The sequence below is a fragment of the Hemitrygon akajei genome, chromosome 8 (assembly GCF_048418815.1).
Source record: "Hemitrygon akajei chromosome 8, sHemAka1.3, whole genome shotgun sequence".
Lineage (NCBI taxonomy): Eukaryota > Metazoa > Chordata > Chondrichthyes > Myliobatiformes > Dasyatidae > Hemitrygon > Hemitrygon akajei.
Window position 1 is genome coordinate 4,979,303 of NC_133131.1, and position 19,380 is coordinate 4,998,682.

The 19,380-nt window shown below is 43.9% G+C and overlaps 1 protein-coding gene and 1 long non-coding RNA gene across 3 annotated transcripts in view; one reads left to right on the forward strand and one right to left on the reverse strand.

Moving 5' to 3' along the window:
- Positions 1-5,002, forward strand: part of eral1 (Era-like 12S mitochondrial rRNA chaperone 1) — a 35,619-nt gene extending 30,617 nt beyond the window's left edge. For both annotated transcript variants that reach the window (XM_073053114.1, XM_073053115.1), the window contains exon 11: positions 3,500-5,002. In XM_073053114.1, coding sequence (XP_072909215.1) covers positions 3,500-3,622 — 123 coding nt within the window. In that variant the 3' untranslated portion in view covers positions 3,623-5,002. The remainder of the gene's footprint in view (positions 1-3,499) is intronic.
- Positions 5,003-7,752: 2,750 nt separating this feature from the next.
- Positions 7,753-19,080, reverse strand: LOC140731581 (uncharacterized). Its single transcript, XR_012099870.1, has 4 exons — positions 18,791-19,080; positions 15,931-16,126; positions 10,156-10,339; positions 7,753-9,464 (listed from the first exon to the last, which is right to left on the reverse strand). It is a non-coding gene; the product is annotated as an uncharacterized lncRNA (long non-coding RNA).
- Between the last annotated feature and the right edge of the window lie 300 nt (positions 19,081-19,380).

Consider the following 19,380-nt stretch of genomic DNA (forward strand, 5'->3'; position numbering starts at 1 on the left):
CGCTTATTCTGCCACAGATATGACAAAATAATAGAGTCTAAGGAATCAAAAAAAGATTTAGGAATAAAAATTGGGATAGATTGAAATAAGTATAAAAATTTGGGGAGAACATACATTTTAACAACATTAATACGACCTACCAAGGACATAGATAGAGGTGACCATTGTACCAGACTCTGTTTTATAGCATATGAAAGATTGACAAAGTTTTCACGAAAGAGATTTTTAAACTTCCTTGTGACTGTAATTCCAAGATAAGTAAATTGATTATGGACTACTTTAAAAGGGAGATCACGAAATATTAGTTCTTGTGCTTCTTTATTAATTGGGAAAAGTTCACTCTTATGTAAGTTGAGTTTATAGCCAGAGATCTGGCTAAACTGGTCAAGAAGTGAAAACATTAGAGGTAAGGATGTAGACGGATTTGAGAGAAAGAGTAATAAGTCATCAGCATAGAGAAATACTTTATGCTCAACACCCCCTCTCCAAATCCCGGTCAATTCAGGACAATTTTGAAATGCTATCGCCAGAGGTTCTATAGCCAAATCAAAGAGAAAGGGACTTAAGGGGCATCCCTGACGGGTGCCACGTTTGAGATTAAATACTTGGGATTTCTGAAAATTAGTTAGAACAGAAGCAGTGGGACACAGGTACAGCAATTGGATCCAAGAGATGAAACTTTGGCCGAGGTCAAATTTTTCTAAGACTGCAAAAAGGTAGTTCCACTCTATACGATCAAATGCTTTCTCCGCATCAAGGGAGATAACACATTACTGGAGCCTCTCTAGCAAACCTACCTGCAAGAACACAAAGTGCACTGCAGATGCTGTGGTCAAATCAAGACATCCAGCTTTTTTGTACATCTACCTGCAAGAATATTTGTCTCCCTCCAGTTCAGATGTAAACCGTCCTGCCGGAACAGGTCCCACCTTCCCTGGAAAACTGCCCAATTATCTATAAATCTGAAGCCCTCCCTCCTGCACCATGTCTTCAGTCACTTGCTATATCTAATCCATCAACTAGATCGACAGTTCGCAGCCTTTTGCTGTTGTGGGATAACCTGCAGCCCTGTGTCGAGTGGGCCACTGTCCCACAGCAAATCTCCTATGTATCCACGATTTAGCAGTGTCATATTTGCAGTGGACTGATCAGTGCTGACTGAACACCTCTGTCTCAGGTGAATTATTTCTCCATTTCTCCACCACACCTACTCTTCATAAATCTTGCAGCATCATAACACTTATTACAGTCATCACACAAAAATCTATCGGGTTGCGGACTGAACTTGGCATTCACCAGTGCTTTTCTGGAGTGAGTGAGTGAGGAAGTTCTCTATTTTCACCTAATATCTCCCTGAACTGAATTGACTTTATTACTCACATCCTTCATATACATGAAGAGTAAAATTCTTAATGTTATGTCTCTGTCTAAATGTGCAATGTGCAATTTATAGTAATTTATAATAAATAGTATCTACAACAGGATAGTCTATAGAACATAGAAATACAGTTATGTCAGCATGAGTTAATCAGTCTGATGGCCTGGTGGAAGAAGCTGTCCTGGAGCCTGTTGGTCCTGGATTTTATGTTTCCCAGATGGTAGCAGCTGGAACAGTTTGTGGTTGGGATGACTCAGGTCCCCAATGATCTTTCAGACCCTTTTTACACACTTGTCTCTGTAAATGTCCTGAATAGTGGGAAGTTCACATCTACAGATGTGCTGGGCTGTCTGCACCATTCTCTGCAGAGTCCTGTGATTGACGGAAGTACAGTTCCCATACCAGGCAGTGATGCAGCCAGTCAGTATGCTCTCAATTGTGCCCCTATGGAAAGTTCTCAGGTTTTGGGGGCTCACATCAAACTTCTTCAACTGTCTGAGGTGAAAGAGGCACTGTTGTGCCTTTTTCATCACACAACCCGTATGTACAGACCACATGAGATCCTCGGTGATGTGTCTGACGAGGAACTTAAAGCTGTTCACCCTCTCAACCCCAGATCCATTGGTGTCAACAGGGGTTAGCCCGTCTCCATTCCTCCTGTAGTCCACAACCAGCTCCTTTGTTTTTGTGACGTTGAGGGAGAGGTTATTTTCTTGACACTACTGTGGTGACTTCCTCTCTGCAGGCTGCCTCATTATTATTTGAGATTAGGCCCATCAGTGTAATGTTGTCAGCAAATTTAATTAGCAGATTGGAGCTGTGGGTGGCGACATACTCATGGGTGTACAGAGAGTAAAGGAGGGGGCTTAGGGCACAGCCCTGAGGGGCACCTGTGTTGAGGCTGTGGAGGCTGCAGGTCTAATTTTTAGTATTGTTTTGAACTCTTATTACCAGTATCCTTGGACTTTGTATATCTATAGTACTGTGCAGAAGTCTTAGGCACATATATATAGCTAGGGTGCCTAAGACATTTGCACAGTACTGCATTTGTCAACATGGAGCAGAGAGCAAGTTTGTAAATCTGGCGGGAGCAAAGGATGTTAGAAATGGCAAAAGTGGAGTGCTGCAAGAGGGGTGTGGGACAGGTGGCAGAAAAGGAGTGCCGGGGCAGTTGGTGGTGTGGGTGCAGACACACCCTTGTCGAAAACACCAGGCGAGGTAATTTTATTCCAAACAATTAGTTTATTGATCATTACAGAATGTCTCTCTGGTGCTTCCCACTCCTTCCCCTTTTCCAACCATGATTCCCCTCTCCCTGCCCCCTTTCCACTCTCAGTCTACAATAGAGACCCATATCTTGGTCGGTTAATTGACCATTGTAAATTGTCATGTGATGAGGCTAGTGTTAAATCGGGGGTTGCTGGAGGTCGTGGCTGGAAGGGGCTGTTCTGCACTGTGTCACAAACAAATGTCAGAATCAGGTTTACCATCACTCACATTTCTCATGATGAAATTTGTATTGCCGCAGTAATACATAAAATTACTACAGTACTGTGAAAAGTCTTAGGCATCTAGTTATATATAGGTGCTGAAGACTTTTGAACAGTACTGTACCCCAAAAGGTCTTTTAAATCATCTGGATCTAAGCCATCTCTTGATGTCATTTTGTTAAATATTCAATCTCTCTCTTTCTCTCTCACCCCCTTGTGTGCCCCCCCCCATGCAATTCTCTCCATGTGATTGCAACAGTACAGGCCTTTTGACCCACGATGATGTGCTGACTTTTTCACCCACTCTAAAATCAATCTAACCCTTCCCTCCCAGATTGCGCTTCATTTTTCTATCATCCATGTGCCTATCTATGAGTCTTTTAAATGTTTCTAATGTACCACCGCCCTTGAATTCCAGACACCCACCACTCTCTGGGTAAAACCTACCTTTGTAATTCCCCTCCTATAGTTTACTCCAGTCAATTTTAAATTTTGTCCCCTCGTATTAGCCATTTCTGTCCTGGGGAAAAGTCTCTGGCTGTCCTCTTGATTGCCTTGTACATATGAAGTGCTATGAGATTTTGTGATCTTTTGTTAAAATGCTATTTTTTTTAAACTTTTATGTTGGCAGAAATTATTGATTGGCCAGGGAGGTAATCTGATTGGTAAAATTGCCCGAGATGTGGGACAGGACCTGATGAACGTCTTTCTCTGCGACGTGCAGTTGAGACTGCGTGTGAAAGTCAAGAAGTGAGCCTGCTGTTCACCCAAATGGATGACTTGAGAGGCTGTTTCTCCTCACTTACCCCATCCTTACCCCACCGAATCAGCAGATGCAACAAGCAACCTGTCTTGAAAGCCTGTAACTTGACCCAAACCTTTGGACTCCTGTGGAAAAGGCTTCACAGGAAAGCTCACTGAAGTTTTTTTTTTAAAAAGGTGGGAGTTTGCCAGGAATGTGGACAAAAACGTTTTCCATGGTGGAGTTCAATTTAAATAATCTCTCGTGTAATCGGTTTGTACCACTAACAAGTGGGCTGTTGTTGATGTTCAATCAGAGGGAAGTTCTCTGACTTTTTATTAATTCAAGTGATGTGGACTTCAGAGAATAAGATAGCATTTATTGTCTCTCTAGTTCCCCTTGTGAAGGTGGTAGTAAGCTGCCTTGAATCACTGCAGTCCTTGAGATATGGGTATAATCTGGATGTTTGTTGTTTTATCACCTTCAGCGTTGAGTTACACTTAAACACAGTGTTTTATCAGTCTTCAGCTCTGGAGCACCAGTTAACATGACTCTGTAATAGTCATTACTGCTTGGGGTGTCAGAGTTTGGAGTTTGAATCTGGTGCCATCTGTAAGGAGTTTGTGCATTCTCCCCATGACAGTGTGGGTTTCCCCTCCCATATTCCGAAGACATACTAGTGAGTAGGTTAATTGGTCATTGTACATTGTCCTGCGATTTGGCGAGTGTTAAATTGTTGGGTTTCTGGGTGGCGCAGCTCGCTGTGCTAGGAGGGCCCGTTCCACATCGTATCTCTAAATAAAAATATAAAATTTTTACAGGAAAGATCAGTGTTTACAGTCCATTGTACACCTATTAAATCTGTCACTGCAGCACTCCAGGGCTAAAGTCAACCACATCAGGGTGTGATTATGGCCATTTAGGGCCCAGACACAAGGCCAACAATGTTACTTTGTAAAGATCTTTATTAGCTTAGATGAGTTTCTACAATTAATTACAGCTTTACAGACCCTTCGGTTAACACACCACCATGTTTCCACGTATTTAAACTAAATTCAAATCCTTGTGGGATTTGAACTCTCTACTTAAGTGACGTAACTATGACACACACACACCCGAAAAACTAGTGACTGCGCTTATGTCTAACAAAGCTAATCAGTTATTAGTGAGGCCCGACATTGCAATCTTCAAACTTCTTACAGTGGTAAAGTGTCAAGCTCTGTGAGTGGGTCTGCTCTTCAGGGTGTTCTGGCTGTGAACAACACATTTAATAGGGTTGCAGGAAATAATGGTTCTTTCCTGGAACATGCATTCTCTGAGTCATTAGGATGTTTAAATGTGTTTGTATTGTTTGTGAAACATCAGAAAGTAATTAAAGAGAAAGTTCAGTAATTCCCTGTTTCACCAGCCTCATGAGACTCGTGTTATTTAATGAACGGTACAGAGAAAGATCGTCACTTTGGTGCCAAGCCTTCCATTTCTATCTTACTTCCTTTAGCCTCAGGAGGAGGGATTCTGTCTAAGGTAAGATTTAAATAATAATTTCTCTATATTACATCTCCTTATTTAACTTGTTTCCTGGGTGTTTAAAACAAAGGAGTCTTAAATTTCACCCTAGTCACTTGCTGGCTATGTCACCTCCTTTCTAGTTTGCATCAGGCAGAACGCGGGAACGCTGGTGCTCCATTTCAGCCTCTCATTGGGCTGGCAGGCAGTGAAGGAGGGCAAGGTGTAAGCAATCCAGTTGTGCTGTTGTAGAACGTCCCGAGACCACAGTACGTTGTAAATGGTGGCGTGCAGAGAGATCTATCTGAGACGGTTGCGGCATCCTGACGATGTCAATGGCAAGTCGAAGGAAAGTGATGTTGGTGCACAAGATAATGCGGCATTGATCGAGTGGACAGTCAGAGACATTTTCCTTGGAGACCTTAACCTACTACCCTGAGAAAGGATGCTGTGCTGCCTCCACATGAAGGCACAGTTCATGGCTCCTGCGCTCTTCACCCTGAATCCAACACCTTGGACAAGGTGAGAGCCAGTGGATGTAGTGTACCTGGACTTCCAGAAAGCTTTTGATAAAGTCCCACATAGGAGATTAGTGGGCAAAATTAGGGCACATGGTATTGGGGGCAGAGTACTGACATGGATTGAAAATTGGTTGACTGACAGGAAGCAAAGAGTAGCGATTAAACGGGTCCTTTTCGGAATGGCAGGCTGTGACCGGTGGGATACTGCAAGGTTCGGTGCTATGACCGCAGCTGCTTACAATATACATTAATGATTTAGATGAAGGGATTAAAAGTAACATTAGCAAATTTGCTGATGACGCAAAGCTGGGTGGCAGTGTGAAATGTCAGGAGGATGTTATGAGAATGCAGGGTGACTTGGACAGGTTGGGTGAGTGGGCAAATGTATGGCAGATGCAGTTTAATGTGGATAAATGTGAGGTTATCCACTTTGGCAAGAACAGGAAGGCAGATTACTATCTAAAAGGAGTCAAGTTAGGAAAAGGGGAAGTACAACAAGATCTAGGTGTTCTTGTACATCAGTCAATGAAAGCAAGCATGCAGGTACAGCAGGCACTGAAGAAAGCCTATGGCATGCTGACCTTTATAACAAGAGGAATTGAGTATAGGAGTAAAGAGGTCCTTCTGCAGCTGTACAGGGCCCTGGTGAAACCCCACCTGGAGTATTGTGTGCAGTTTTGGTCTCCAAATTTGAGGAAGGACATTCTTGCTATTGAGGGAGTGCAGCGTAGGTTCACAAGGTTAATTCCCGGAATGGCGGGACTGTCATATGTTGAAAGATCGGAGTGGCTGGGCTTGTATACACTGGAATTTAGAAGGATGAGAGGGGATCTGATTGAAACATATAAGATTATTAAGGGATTGGACACGCTGGAGGCAGGAAGCATGTTCCCGCTGATGGGTGAGTCCAGAACTAGAGGCCACAGTTTAAGAATAAGGGATAGGCCATTTAGAACAGAGATGCAGAAAATCTTTTTCACCCAGAGAGTGGTGGATATGTGGAATGCTCTGCCCCAGAAGGCAGTGGAGGCCAAGTCTCTGGATGCATTCAAGAGAGAGTTAGATAGAGCTCTTATAGACAGCGGGGTCAAGGTATATGTTGACCAAGGTACTGATTGTGTACCATGATCACAGCCATGATCACAGTGAATGGCGGTGCTGGCTAGAAGGGCCGAAGGGCCTATCCTGCACCTACTGTCTATTGTCTTTGCCCTGATGTGTTGGATCAGAGACTTTTTCCCCAGGGTGGATATGGCTAATCAATCTAACCCTTCCCTCTCACATAGCCTCCATTTTCTTTCATCTATGTGCCTATCTGAGAGTCTCTTAAATGTCCCTGATGTATCTGCCTCTACCACCACCCCTGGCACTGCGTTCCACACACCCTCCACTCTTTATAGAAAAATCTTGCCTCTGACACCACCCCATACTTTTTTTCCAATCACCTTAAAATCATGCCCCCTTGTATTAGCCATTTCTGCCCTGGGGAAAAAGTCTCTGGTTGTCCACTTTGTGCCCCTTATCATCTTATACACCACTATCATCACTTCTCATCGTCCTTCGTTTTAGAGGATAGCCCTGGCTCATGTGAAGTATCCTCATAAGGCATGTTCCAAACCAGGAAGCATCCTGTTAAATTTTCTCTGCACCCTCTCTCAAGCTTCCACTTCTTTCTTATAATGTGACCAGGACTGAACACAATACTCCAAGTGTGGTCTAACCAGTTTTATAGAGCTGCAGCATTGTCTGTGCTACCATCTGACAGAGGGAACCTGTGGATTCCACACAGACAGCACTGAGGAGTAGGATGGAAACGGGATCCCTTGGAGCTGTGAGACAGCTACACTAACCACTTCCGGAGTTGAAGTCCCACTCCAAAGACATCAGTTAAAAAAAGTGGGCTGGTCTCTGTCTATTGCACTCTGCAGGACAATACTATTACTGACATAGTACCCTTACTTGTCTCAGCTTCCTGATGAAGGGTCTTGGCTCGAAATGGTTTTTCCCCTCCATGGGCACTGCCTGACCTGCTGAGTTCCTCAGGCATTTTGTGTGTGTTGCTTCAGACAAAATGTAGCTCAGTCAATCAGAATCAAAATTATTATCACTGACATGTTGAGAAATTTGTTGTTTTATGGCAGTGGTACAACACAATACATTAAAGATATTATGTTACAATAAATAGAAAAATTATAAGATATATATTTGCAATAATAATATATAAAATAAATTTAATAACATAAATGAGCAATGCAAAAAGAGAGTAAATATGAGGTCGTGTTCATGCATTCAGAAATCTGATGGTGGAGGGGAAGAAGTTGTTCGTAAAACTTTGTTCAGGCTCCTCTATCTCCACCCATATGGAGGGATTGAGAATTTTTAATGCAGAGAAAGATGAGGAGATTTAGGGAGGAAATTTTAGAGCTTTAGGCTAGAGAGCTGAAGGGTGGGGTGGGAAGGATGCTTGATTTTGTGTCTGGGAGAGGCCATGGAGGAATTGGAAAAGGCTGATTGGAATTCTATATACGAGATTGTGTGATCAGGTCAATGTGAGCTCAAGGATGGTGGTGAAATAAGTCTATGCAAATTGGGACAGAGGAGAGAGACTTGGAGTGAAATGTACATAGTGTAGAATGCATGGGGGACCCACATGATAGAGCACGGTTGCACAGACACACACAATAATGCAAATAGCCACTGAATTTGGATAATTGATCTGAGTTTGAGATGGAGAAAAAAAGATGAAGATAAAGCATTAGTTTTGTTTATCACGTGTACATCGAAACAACAGTGAAATGTGTCACTTACGTCAGTGACCAGCACAGTCCCAGGGTGCACTGGGAACAGCCCTCAAGTGTCACCATAATTCCGGTGCCAACATATACCATGCCCACAACTCACTAGCCCTAACCTTGAAATGTGGGAGGAAACCGGAGAACTCCGAGGAAGTCCTCAGGGTCATGGTGGAGAACGTGCACAGGACGACATAGTAGCGTGGGTGGTTAGCATAACACTTTACCGCACTAGCAACCTGGGTTCAATTCCTGCTGCTGTCTGTAAGGAGTTTGTATTTCTCCCCCTGACTGCGAGGGTTTCCTCCAGATGCTCTGGTTGCCTCTCAGATTCCAATGACGTACGGGTTAGGGTTAGTGATTTGTGGGCATGCTGTGATGGCACCGGAAGCATGGTGACACTTGCCTGCTCCCCTCCCCCAACACAATATTTGCTGATTTGATCTGATCCAAATGACTCATTTTACTGTATGTTCTGATGTACATGTGACAAATAAAGCTAATCTTTACAAGCTCCTTACAGACAGTGAGGGAATTGAACCCCGATCACCGGTGTTGTGAAGTATTACGCTAACTGCTACGTTCGTGTGCTGCCTAACAAGGCAGTTTGAATTGAATTTTGTGAGCAGAGTTTTACAGAAAGTATTTGCTAGTGAGGGGAGATCTGCTGCAAAAGGCACGGTAATCTGGCTGCTCTGCTGCTCCCCTTACTTAACACTTGTATATCCACTTCCATTATTCCTGCAGTTTTAATTTATTTCGGTTGAAGTCACAAACCAATAGAAGTTCACAGTTTATCGTTGCTTCTGCTGTGTCCTTTTGCTTTGTTGTCTCTTCGCCTTCCAGCTGCTGAGAAGAGTCTGGGAGCAGCGGTATAACCCTTACCAGTACTTAAACAAGTAATGGTAACGGTTTAACCGACACCCCCTCAGAGTCCAGCGATAAGTCCCGTGCGTATTGGAGGTCTTGAGTTATCAGGAGAGAATGGATTGGCTGGGTCTGTTTTCACTGGAGTGAAGGAAGCTTTAAGAAGACCTGTTAGAGGGGTGTAAAAAAAAAAAAAAAAAAAAAAAATCATGAAAGGTATAGATAGCCAGAGTGTTTCCCATGTAAAGCTTACAAGGCATAGGTGTAAGGTGAGAGGGAGGAAGTTTAAAGGGGACTATTTGTATTATTGCAGATGCAGCAGGGTAACAGGCCCAGCAAGCCCACCCTCAACCTATTAACCTGTACATCTTTGGAATGTGGGAGGAAACCAGAGCACCCAGAGAAAGCAGTCACATAGAAAACGTTCAGACTGCTCACATACAGCAGGAGGAATTGAACCTGGGTCACTGGCAACGTAATAGCATTAAGCTGATCACTACACTAGTCTGAGGGCTAGATTTTCTACACAGCGAGTAGTTGGTGTCTGGAATGAGCTGCCGGAGGAAGAGGTGGAGGCAGGAACAGTAGCAGCATTTAAGAGGCATCTTTACAGATACGGGAAAGAGGGAACAGAAGGATATGGAATTAAGGCAGGTGAGCCGGATTAGTCAGAGTCAGAGAGTGAAACTGCGCAGATACGGGCCTAGCAAGCCCATAACGACCACGGCTCTTTGCTAGTCCCATGGTCAGCATATACAAGTGGGCCGAAGGGCCTTTTTCTTTGCTGAACAACTCCATGTTTTTATAAATGTGTAAAGAAAGGAAGCCTTTAGTAGAAACTGAGCCACAGAAGCCTTACCTTGGTATGCGGGATCCAAGGACTGCTGTATCTCTCCAGGATCCTGGTTAGACTTCACCTGGAGCACTGAAGGCAGTTCTGAGTTTCACATCCTGAGGTAGCTTCCAGCCTGGGGCAGAGAACTCTGTGCATTTCCCAGGTCAGAGCCAGAATCTTAGGATTGCAGTTCAATTGGCTTGTAGTCCTGAGAATTTAGAAGGTCATAGGATGATTTCAATAGTTGGAGACTATTTCCCTTGCTTGGGTGTATAGAAGGTGGCACAGTCTTTAAGTCTTGTTCCTGAACAGCAGTACCCAAACAAACCCAGATCAGTTTCCAGTCCGACACTCAGAGTTCACAACATTTTGGGAGAGGGAGTTCAACATTTCTGCCACTGTTTTGTTAGAGATATGGCCTTGTCCCTAAATGTACTGGCGGTAAGATAATCCCGGGACAGAACTTTCACAGCCAGGGTGTTCAGGGGGTGAAGTCAGGAAGGATTCCAAACCCCCAACAGAAAAATTTCTGTCTTCTCTATCTGATTCTCTGTACTTGAGTGCACGATAATGTAGAGCTTAACACAGCTCTTTACAGCACTGGTGACCCACAAGTTATTATCGAAAGGCAAAGGCGCACAGTAGTGTCATGGTTGGGAGTGATTTGCAGCTCCTGCTTTCACTAATTGGGGTTCAATTCCGGTCGCTGTCTGAAGAGAGTTTGTACATGCTCCCTGTGACTGCGTGTGTTTCCTCTAGGTGCTTTGGTTTCCTCCCACAGTCCAAAGACGCATGGATTAGTAGGTTTAATTGGGTGACACAGGCTCGAAGGGCCTGTTACCATGCTGTATCTTTAAATAAAGATATAAGATCACCACAAACTCCAGATTACAAATCATTTGTAATCTGCGGTGATCATGTAACCTATTAATATTTTTGATCAAACTTATAGCTACAGGGATGTCCTATTTTATCCCCTTGCCTGTTCCTTGAAATAAAATTCAGAAGTAATGTGTTTTTGCATCAGCAACAACACAAGTCATTGGATTGAATTTCATTAGAAGCAGAATAATTGGAAGTTTTCCCCCCAAACATAAAGTGAGTAATGTTCTAAACATGAAGATGAGAGATGAAGCACCTGAGTGAGTGCCGGCTAGGCTCCCTCTAAGACTTCAGAGGATGAAGGCAATGGATTAGTGTAGGTGAGAATGCTGGGTGCTACAGTTTGTCCAATGTGCTGTGTGTTTAGAGAAAATATTTCTGAAAACTGTTGATTAACGTCGCTGTGAATTTAAAAATAACCTGACATTTTTTTAAGCCACTGCAAGTGCACAGAGGAAGGAAACAGAAAGGAAAAGGGAATTGACTCATCTGAGGGGAAAGGTGACAGGTCTGTAACGTGTCTAATAGACTCGGTATGTAGCTTAGACCATAAGATGCAGAGGCATTATTCAGCCATTGGGCCCATCGAGTCTGCTCTGCAACTTGAGTGATTAGATAATCACTCCCTGCTTACAGAAAGGCCACAATCAGTCTTTCAGCATTTGGGCTTAAACGAGGATTGTGTGTTTGAGAGAGATCAGATTCAGGTTTATTATCACCAGCTCAGTGAGTTAGAAACTAGTGCACTTACAATCTACTGCAGAGAATAGAGCTGCTGGAGGGTTTGCAGTCCGCAGCAGCACAGGGAAGGTATTGTCTCACCGAAGCACAGAGAGTAATGAAGTGAGAGGGCACTGTACTTGAGGGTCAGCATAGGGGTACTACACTGTAAAAGGGAGCAGTACTGAGGGGAGGGGCAATATGGAGGGAGTTTTGCACTGTTGTGATGGGGGAATACAGAGCAGTACCTGGAAGTGGAGGGTACCAGCATCTAGATGGTCAGGGACCCCATCTGCCTTTTTCATATCCCACACCATTCTATGTGGGATATACATAGACATGTCTAATAAACAGAGCTAAAGCTACAGCATGGTACAGACCCTTCAGCCCACAATGTTGTGCTAGCCCTTTACACCATAGAGCTTCCCAGTACAGACCTGTGGCATCAGAAAGCAAACTAGCCTGAGTAAGAAATGGCTGGATTGTAGTTACATAGATCAGTACCGACCACAGCTCCAGTCTAACTAATCCCATCTACCTGCTTATTGTGTCCGTCCTCTGTTCCCTGCCTGCATATGTGTCTGTCTAAATGCTTCTTAAATGCTGCTGTGTTGGAAGGGAGCATAGACCACAAGAGTGAGAAAGCTGGGACTGGTTTGATGCTGTTCGGTCTAAACCTTGGTCAGAGCTGATTGATCTCAGGAACTGAGATTAGATGAGGTTTAATTGCCATATAAACTTCCGAACACCGTGAAGTGTTGTTTGCACCAATGACCAACAAACCGAGGAGGTGTGGGGGCAGCATGCCCTCAGCTTACTAACCCTGACCCATATATGTGGAGGAAGCCAGAGCACCCAGAGGAAAGCCATGCGGTCACGGGGAGAACATACAGGCTCCTGCAGGCGGTGGCCGGAGTTGAATCCTGATCAGTGATTGATGGTGCTCTATAGCATTACACTAATCACTTTTAATTTAGTCATAGTTCATTGTCTGCTTGGGAAGGAAAACATTGCCAATGCTGCTGTAACGTGTCTCAGTGGAAATGCTGTGAGTGGGGGTTACTGGTTCACCACAAAATGGGCAGATTAACACCACCAAAGATAAGGAGTGTATCACTGGCCCTTTTGGAGTTGCAGCAAGTAACAGTGGGAGATTTACGGAGGGTCAGGGTGAAGGAGCTGGACAAACATCAGTGGAGATACAACACATGGAGCTGGTGGAACCCTGATGAATGTTCGTAGAGAGATGTTTCCTCTGGGATGGCAGCTGGATCAAGATCAGAAGAGATGCAGATTGGTTACCCCCTTCGTCCGGCTGCTGAGTTGCTCCTGAGAGCAGCGATATAACCGTCACCAGTACTTAAACAAGTAATGGTAACGGTTTAACCGATACCCCCTCAGTATCCAGTTGTCTGTCCTGAGCGCAAGTGTATTGGTGGTGGGGAGGGGGTTTTCAATGTAAAATGAGAGTGGCAGAGACCTGGGAAATGCAGGATCAGGATTCAACGAGCATCAGGAGCAAGTATGAGCTCCTCGATCATCAGGAGACTAAATACCAAGGTTTTTTTTAAGCAAATGGATTCTGTACCTTGTGTTGGGGCCTTCAGACAAAGAACATCATCCTACTGAAAAGCTTGCTGGTGAGTGACTGAGGGTGAGAGCTGCTTGGTGTATCGGCACAGAGCAGCTCAGGGAACTGATACAAGACAACATACTGATCTCTGACACCAATGGGTGAAGGCTCTTGATGCTCTTTGGATTCACTCCTCTTGTACACTGGGTGTGATAGTTGGAGCCATTCTCCCAGTACTTGGACTTGTCGGACAGTCAGGCCCTGGATAGTACATCATCTATACTGTAGTAACATTACGGTGAACTTACAGTATATGATGATATCCTGCCCCGAGCTCCTGGCACGTCTTCAAGTACAAAGGGAGTACCACAGTCACGATGAGCGGATAGCCACACCGTCTCACCTTTCACCTCACCTACCCATTCTGAAGATGGCTCCTGAGTCAGAAAGAAGATCACAAACCACATGGTGACTGGAATGAACAGGTAGGGGGTTTGTGCTTGAGTGTGTTGGTGGGGGGGAGCAGAAATGAAATTTGCTTTCTATACAATATCAGTACCTCATTCACGTGGTCCTCTAGTTCTGTGAAATGGTTGAGCACCTTTGTACCCTGCTGTGGCAAAGCAAAAGTGCTCGATGCAGATGTGAGCACAGGTGCTCTCTACTCCCTTGTGCTGTATTATACCCAGGGCTTATCTCTCAGTACAACTGCTGACATTACAGCAGGAAAGCTGGAAAGACTCCTGATAGGGAGCATAGATGGAATGGACAGCCAGAGAATTTCCCCCCAGGGCAGTAATGGCTATACCAGAGGGTGTAATTTTAAGGTGATTGGAAGAAAGTATAGGGGCGTATCAGTGGTAAGTTTTTAACATAGAGAATCAGAATCGTTAAATATCATCAGCATATATCATGAAATTTGTTGTAATGCAACAACAGTACATTGCAATATATAATAAACTAAATTACAGTAAGTGTATATATGTTAAATGTAATAAACAGTTCTAAAAATGGAAAAAATAGTGAGGTAGTGTTCATGGGTTCACTGTCCATTCAGAAATCTGATGGCAGAAGGGGAGAAGCATTGAGTTTGTGTCTTCATGCTCATGTACCTCATCCCTGATGGTAGCAATGAGAAGAGGGCATGTCCTGGGTGATGAGGGTCCTTAATGATTGATGCTGACTTTCTGAGGCATCGCTCCTTGAAGATACCCTGGATGCTGGGGAGGTTAGTGCTCATGATGGAGCTGATTGAGTTTATAAATTTCTGCAGCTTATTTAAATCTGGTGCAAATTCCACAGACACACACAGGTGGGTGCATGGAACATTCTGCCAGGGTGGTAGAGGCAGATATATTAGGGAAATCTAAGATGGGTACATGAATGATTGAGAAAAGGAATATAGGAGGGGAAGGTTAATTTATTTTAGAGTATGTTAAAAGGTTAGCATAACATTGTGGACCGAAGGGCCTGTACTTTGTTGTAACGTCCTATGTCTTAGTCATTCAAGCAATTTCTATGGAAAGAATCCAGTTAACATTTTGACTCAAAGCTAACTCTTCCTGGGAACTGGCCAAAAAGGGTAAAGTTTTCAAAGCTCTGGACTCAATAATGACGGGCTCCGTGCTTAAGGGCAGTGTCCCAGGACACACCAACTGACCAAGGACTTTGATCAAAAGTGGGATCTGCCCACTTCACAGACCAGTGAGATTGCTGTTCACACTCCCAGTCTGGCACAGGCATGGCCAGCTGCCAGTTAGCTTCAGAATTATTTCAGAAAACGAACAGGAAAGTCGATCGATTCAAAATAGGACAAATTAAGACAAGGAACTTGCCAGCAATGGTGCAATATGGATTAAAGCAACAACGCCCAGAACCATGATTAACACTTTGCTTTGTTCTGTTCTTTACTGTGGTTGACGCAATTACATTTTCACATGGGAATTAACAACAGCAACATCATTACCCTTAAAGACTTACCGGTATTTCATTCAGAAATACAGCACAGAACTGGCCCTTCCAGCCCATCGAGTAGCACTGCCCAGCAACCCACCCATTTAACCCTGGTCTAATCACAGGACTATTTACAATGACTAATTAACCAACTAACCAGTGTGCCTTTGGACTGTGGGAGGAAATCCATCCAGTCACGGGGAGGAACATAGAAACTCCTTATAGACAGCACCGGAATTGAACGCCAAACTCTTGACACCCTGAGCTAACCACTATGCTACTATGTCACCCATCAATTGAGATCCAAGTACAATGAGACCCAGAAGGCGGCCTCTCAGCCCCATGCCAGTTCATTTGATCTGTCTCGCTCTTTCTCCGAAGCCTTGAAAATTTTTCCTTTCCCAATACCCTTTCTACTTTCATTCTACTGCCCCTTCAGGCAGCTTGTTACCGAGTGAAAGGGATTTTTCTGCAGGATCTGATAATTGCCTTAAATTTGAGTAGCCACCTGTCAGTGAAAGCTGGTTCTCTCATTTACAACATCAAAAAACCCCACATGCTTTTAAAATTCTGTGATAAAATCTCTCTGCTCTAAGGAGAACAACTGAGCCTCCACACACACTCCGCATATACTGTGTTGGCCCTCAGGTTCCATTTTAAGCAGCACTCACGGTTGCTCTGATCGTGACCACCCTTTGCTTTATAGTTGGTGTCGACGTCTCAAGTCTCTGAGCTGTGTTCCTCACTGTTCGCCGCTCCAGGGTTTAACTGACTTCACCCTGCTTTTAGCTGCTGGGAGAGTTGGGGTTCGTATCAGGAAGAGAAGTCTCCTGCTTTTAATTGGCCGGTTTCTTTCTCACTCTCCATCTGCGGAAGAGAATTCAACAATTTTTAGTTCATCAGCAGTTGATTTTTTCTTGGAAAAGAGAACTGAAACTCCCAATCAAGTGAACTTAACATTCTATAAATAAATCACTAATCATGAATTTATCAGTGGTGCAGCTTGTGTGACCTGGTTGAAATCGATATTTTCTCTGTAACAACTTTTTAACAGTTGAAGAAATTCTTAATTTCACATTTGTACTTTTCCGAGGTAGCACATGGCCCCACTGTGATCAGAGACTATCCCTTTAAAGAGGAACTGCGTTTGTGTGCTTTACCACAGTCTAGTGTGCAAGGGTAGGTGAAGTCGATGTGGCCATGACTGTTCCCCTCGGTAGGAGGTTATAGTGTGACTCCAGATTCTGGTTCCAGCCTGACTACTGGTGGGAATAAATACAAGGATGCAAAGCTGAGGCTTTATTAGGCATTGGTCAGATTGCACTTGCAATATTGTGAACAGTTTTTGGCCCCTTATCTAAGGAAGAGTGTGCTGGTATTGGAGAGGGTTCAAACGAGAATGATCCCAGGAATGAAAAGGTTAATGTATGAGGAGTGTTTGATGGCTTTGGGCTTGTACTCGCTGGAGTTTATGAGAATGAAGAGGGATTTCATTAAACCTATTGAATATTGAATGGCCTAAATAGAGTGCGCATGGAGAGGAAGTTTCCTATAGTTGTGGACCAGATGCCACAGCTTCAGAATACAAGGATATCCCTTTAAAACAGAGATGAGGAGGAATTTCTTTAGCCACAGGGTGGTGAATCTGTGGAACTCATTACCACAGATGGCTATGGAACCCAAGACACCATATAGATAAGGTGGATGGCCCACAGTCATTTTCCATGGAAGGAGAGCCTGAAACTAGACAGCATTAATTAGAGATGAGAGGGAAAAGCTTTAAAGGATACGTGGGGAGGAACTTATCCCACTAAGTGTGGTGAGTATGTGGAATGATGTGGAGTCCTGATGAAGAGTCTCAACCTGAAATAGATGCTATCTGACCTCTTGAGTTGTGTGTGTATTGTGTGGAATAATCTGCCAGAGGATGTGGTGGAGGCAGGTACAACTAAAATGTTTAAAAGACAATTTGAATGGATACATCAATAGGAAAAGGTTTAAAGTGGGGCTCCCAGATTTTTTAATGCCATGGACCAATACCATTAAGCAAGAGGTCATTGGACCCCAGGTTGGGAACTCCTGGTTTAAAGGGATATGGGCCAATGGGACTAGCTCAGTACGGCACCTGGTTTAACTATGACTACAAAATAAAAATCACAGTGAACCTAGGTATGCCAAGCCGGGACTCTTTGCCATGCTGTTGAACATACCAATAGCATTCAGATTTAACTCCATACATGCTATTGGACAGCAATAACCAGAGCTTCACACTGTCTGTGGGCCTTCAACTATTAATATTGGGAATATCCAAGTTTGTCAAGATTGTGAAGTTTGCTAGGTGGTGTAAGTGGTTTGGACAGTGAAGTGAAATAACAAGGCATTGAGAGATTAAATGGACAATCAGGTTCTGGTGTGGAGGAGCCACTGCACAAGATTGGAAAAAGCTGCAGACGGTTGCAAAATCATTCAGCTCCATCATTAAGGATCCTCACCACTGACAACATGTCCCCGATTCAATGTTTCAGGAAAAGTTTCTTCCCCTCTGCCATTAGATTTTTGAATGGGCAATGTACACTTACTCACTCGTTGTCCCCTTCTTTTTGCACTAAATTTAATTTTCTTTTTTATATATACTTACTGTAATTTATAGTTTTTATTATGTATTGCAATGTACTGTTGTTGTAAAACAACAAATTTCACAACATATGCCAGTGATACTAAACCTGAATCTGATTCAGTACCCCACTATTTTTGCCCCTTTTGCACTACCTATTTAATTTTTTAATATATAAAGTATTTGTTATTGTAATTTATACAAAATACACAAAATATACTGTACTGTTACCTATAAACAATAAATTCCACACCTGGGTCAGTGCAATAAACTTGATTTTAATTCTGAAAACCCCTTTTGAACCAGAATAACGTTTAAAGATTGAGAATGTCAAAGCAAAGAATATTTGACAAACCTTACATTGTTGAAGTTCAGAGGGCAGTAAACAACATGGAATTAAGAGCCATTTCCTCAATGTACTTACTGCAGTTCACCTGCTGCTGTATAGATTCAACAGAATGCAACCCAGGATTCAAAGGGTTAAATGTATAGGCAAAGCAGTTGAGTGTTCTCTCTGGTACAGAAAGTTAAGTGGGGAATTGTTTAAAGGAATTAAAAAGGGAGACACATTTTTTCCCTATCACACAGCTGGGGTGGGGGGGGGGGTCTCGGAAGAGGATGGAGCAGAGGAGGGGAGGAGGTCTTCTGAGCCCCTGTGATCCTCCTGCTGTTCCCCTTGACCCCATCTGAGGGCTGGTTCCGTGTCAATTTGGCACACCTGAGCTGAGGAACCAGTTTGAAATGACTCTGAATGTGATCCAAAACCTTTGGGCTTGGAGGCAGGGCACCTGCTTCGACGGTTGCTGAGTGACCACTGTACAACTCTGTAACACTCAGCCCGGGTGCGAGGGAGAAGTCTGAACTGCAAGAAGTGAAAGATGTGAGAAAAGGTGCAGATTAAAGTTTCCACAACCTACCTCCTGAGAAATGACGCTCCCTCCCAATGCAGGCTTTGTGGCTCCCACACTCCGGTTTCACCACTGACCGGTGCCTCAGGATTGAGGGCACTGCAGACTTGACTTTTTATTTCTTTGGTCCTTGCTTTCTCTCCATTCCTCCACCTCCCCCCTCGAATCCAAACCCTTCCTCAGTCTCTCTCTGTCACACACACTCTTGTTTTCTCTCTCTCTCTCTCTCTCTCTCTCTCTCTTGCCTTCTCGCACATTTGCCCTCATGCACGTTCACACCTCTCTCTCTGGTACATCCTTATTATGGGCTGGCTTCATTTGCATACCCCAAAAGAGGGTTCTCTAATTAACTATTCACTCAGTGTCCCACTGCTTGCTTGGTACTGATAAGGATAGATGTGGGGAGAGGCTGGGATGTTATGAGCAGGCGGACATGCTGCGGTTAGGGTGGAGGTCTTGCCTCAAGCAACGCCTTGAGGAGAGCAGCCTGATAAGGCTCAAGTGGATCTATCTCGCCTACACCACCATCTGTGTGTCAACTTCCAGGAATCCTGACCTGCTGATGCCCCAGGGCCCCTTGTGTGTCTCTGACTGCTGGT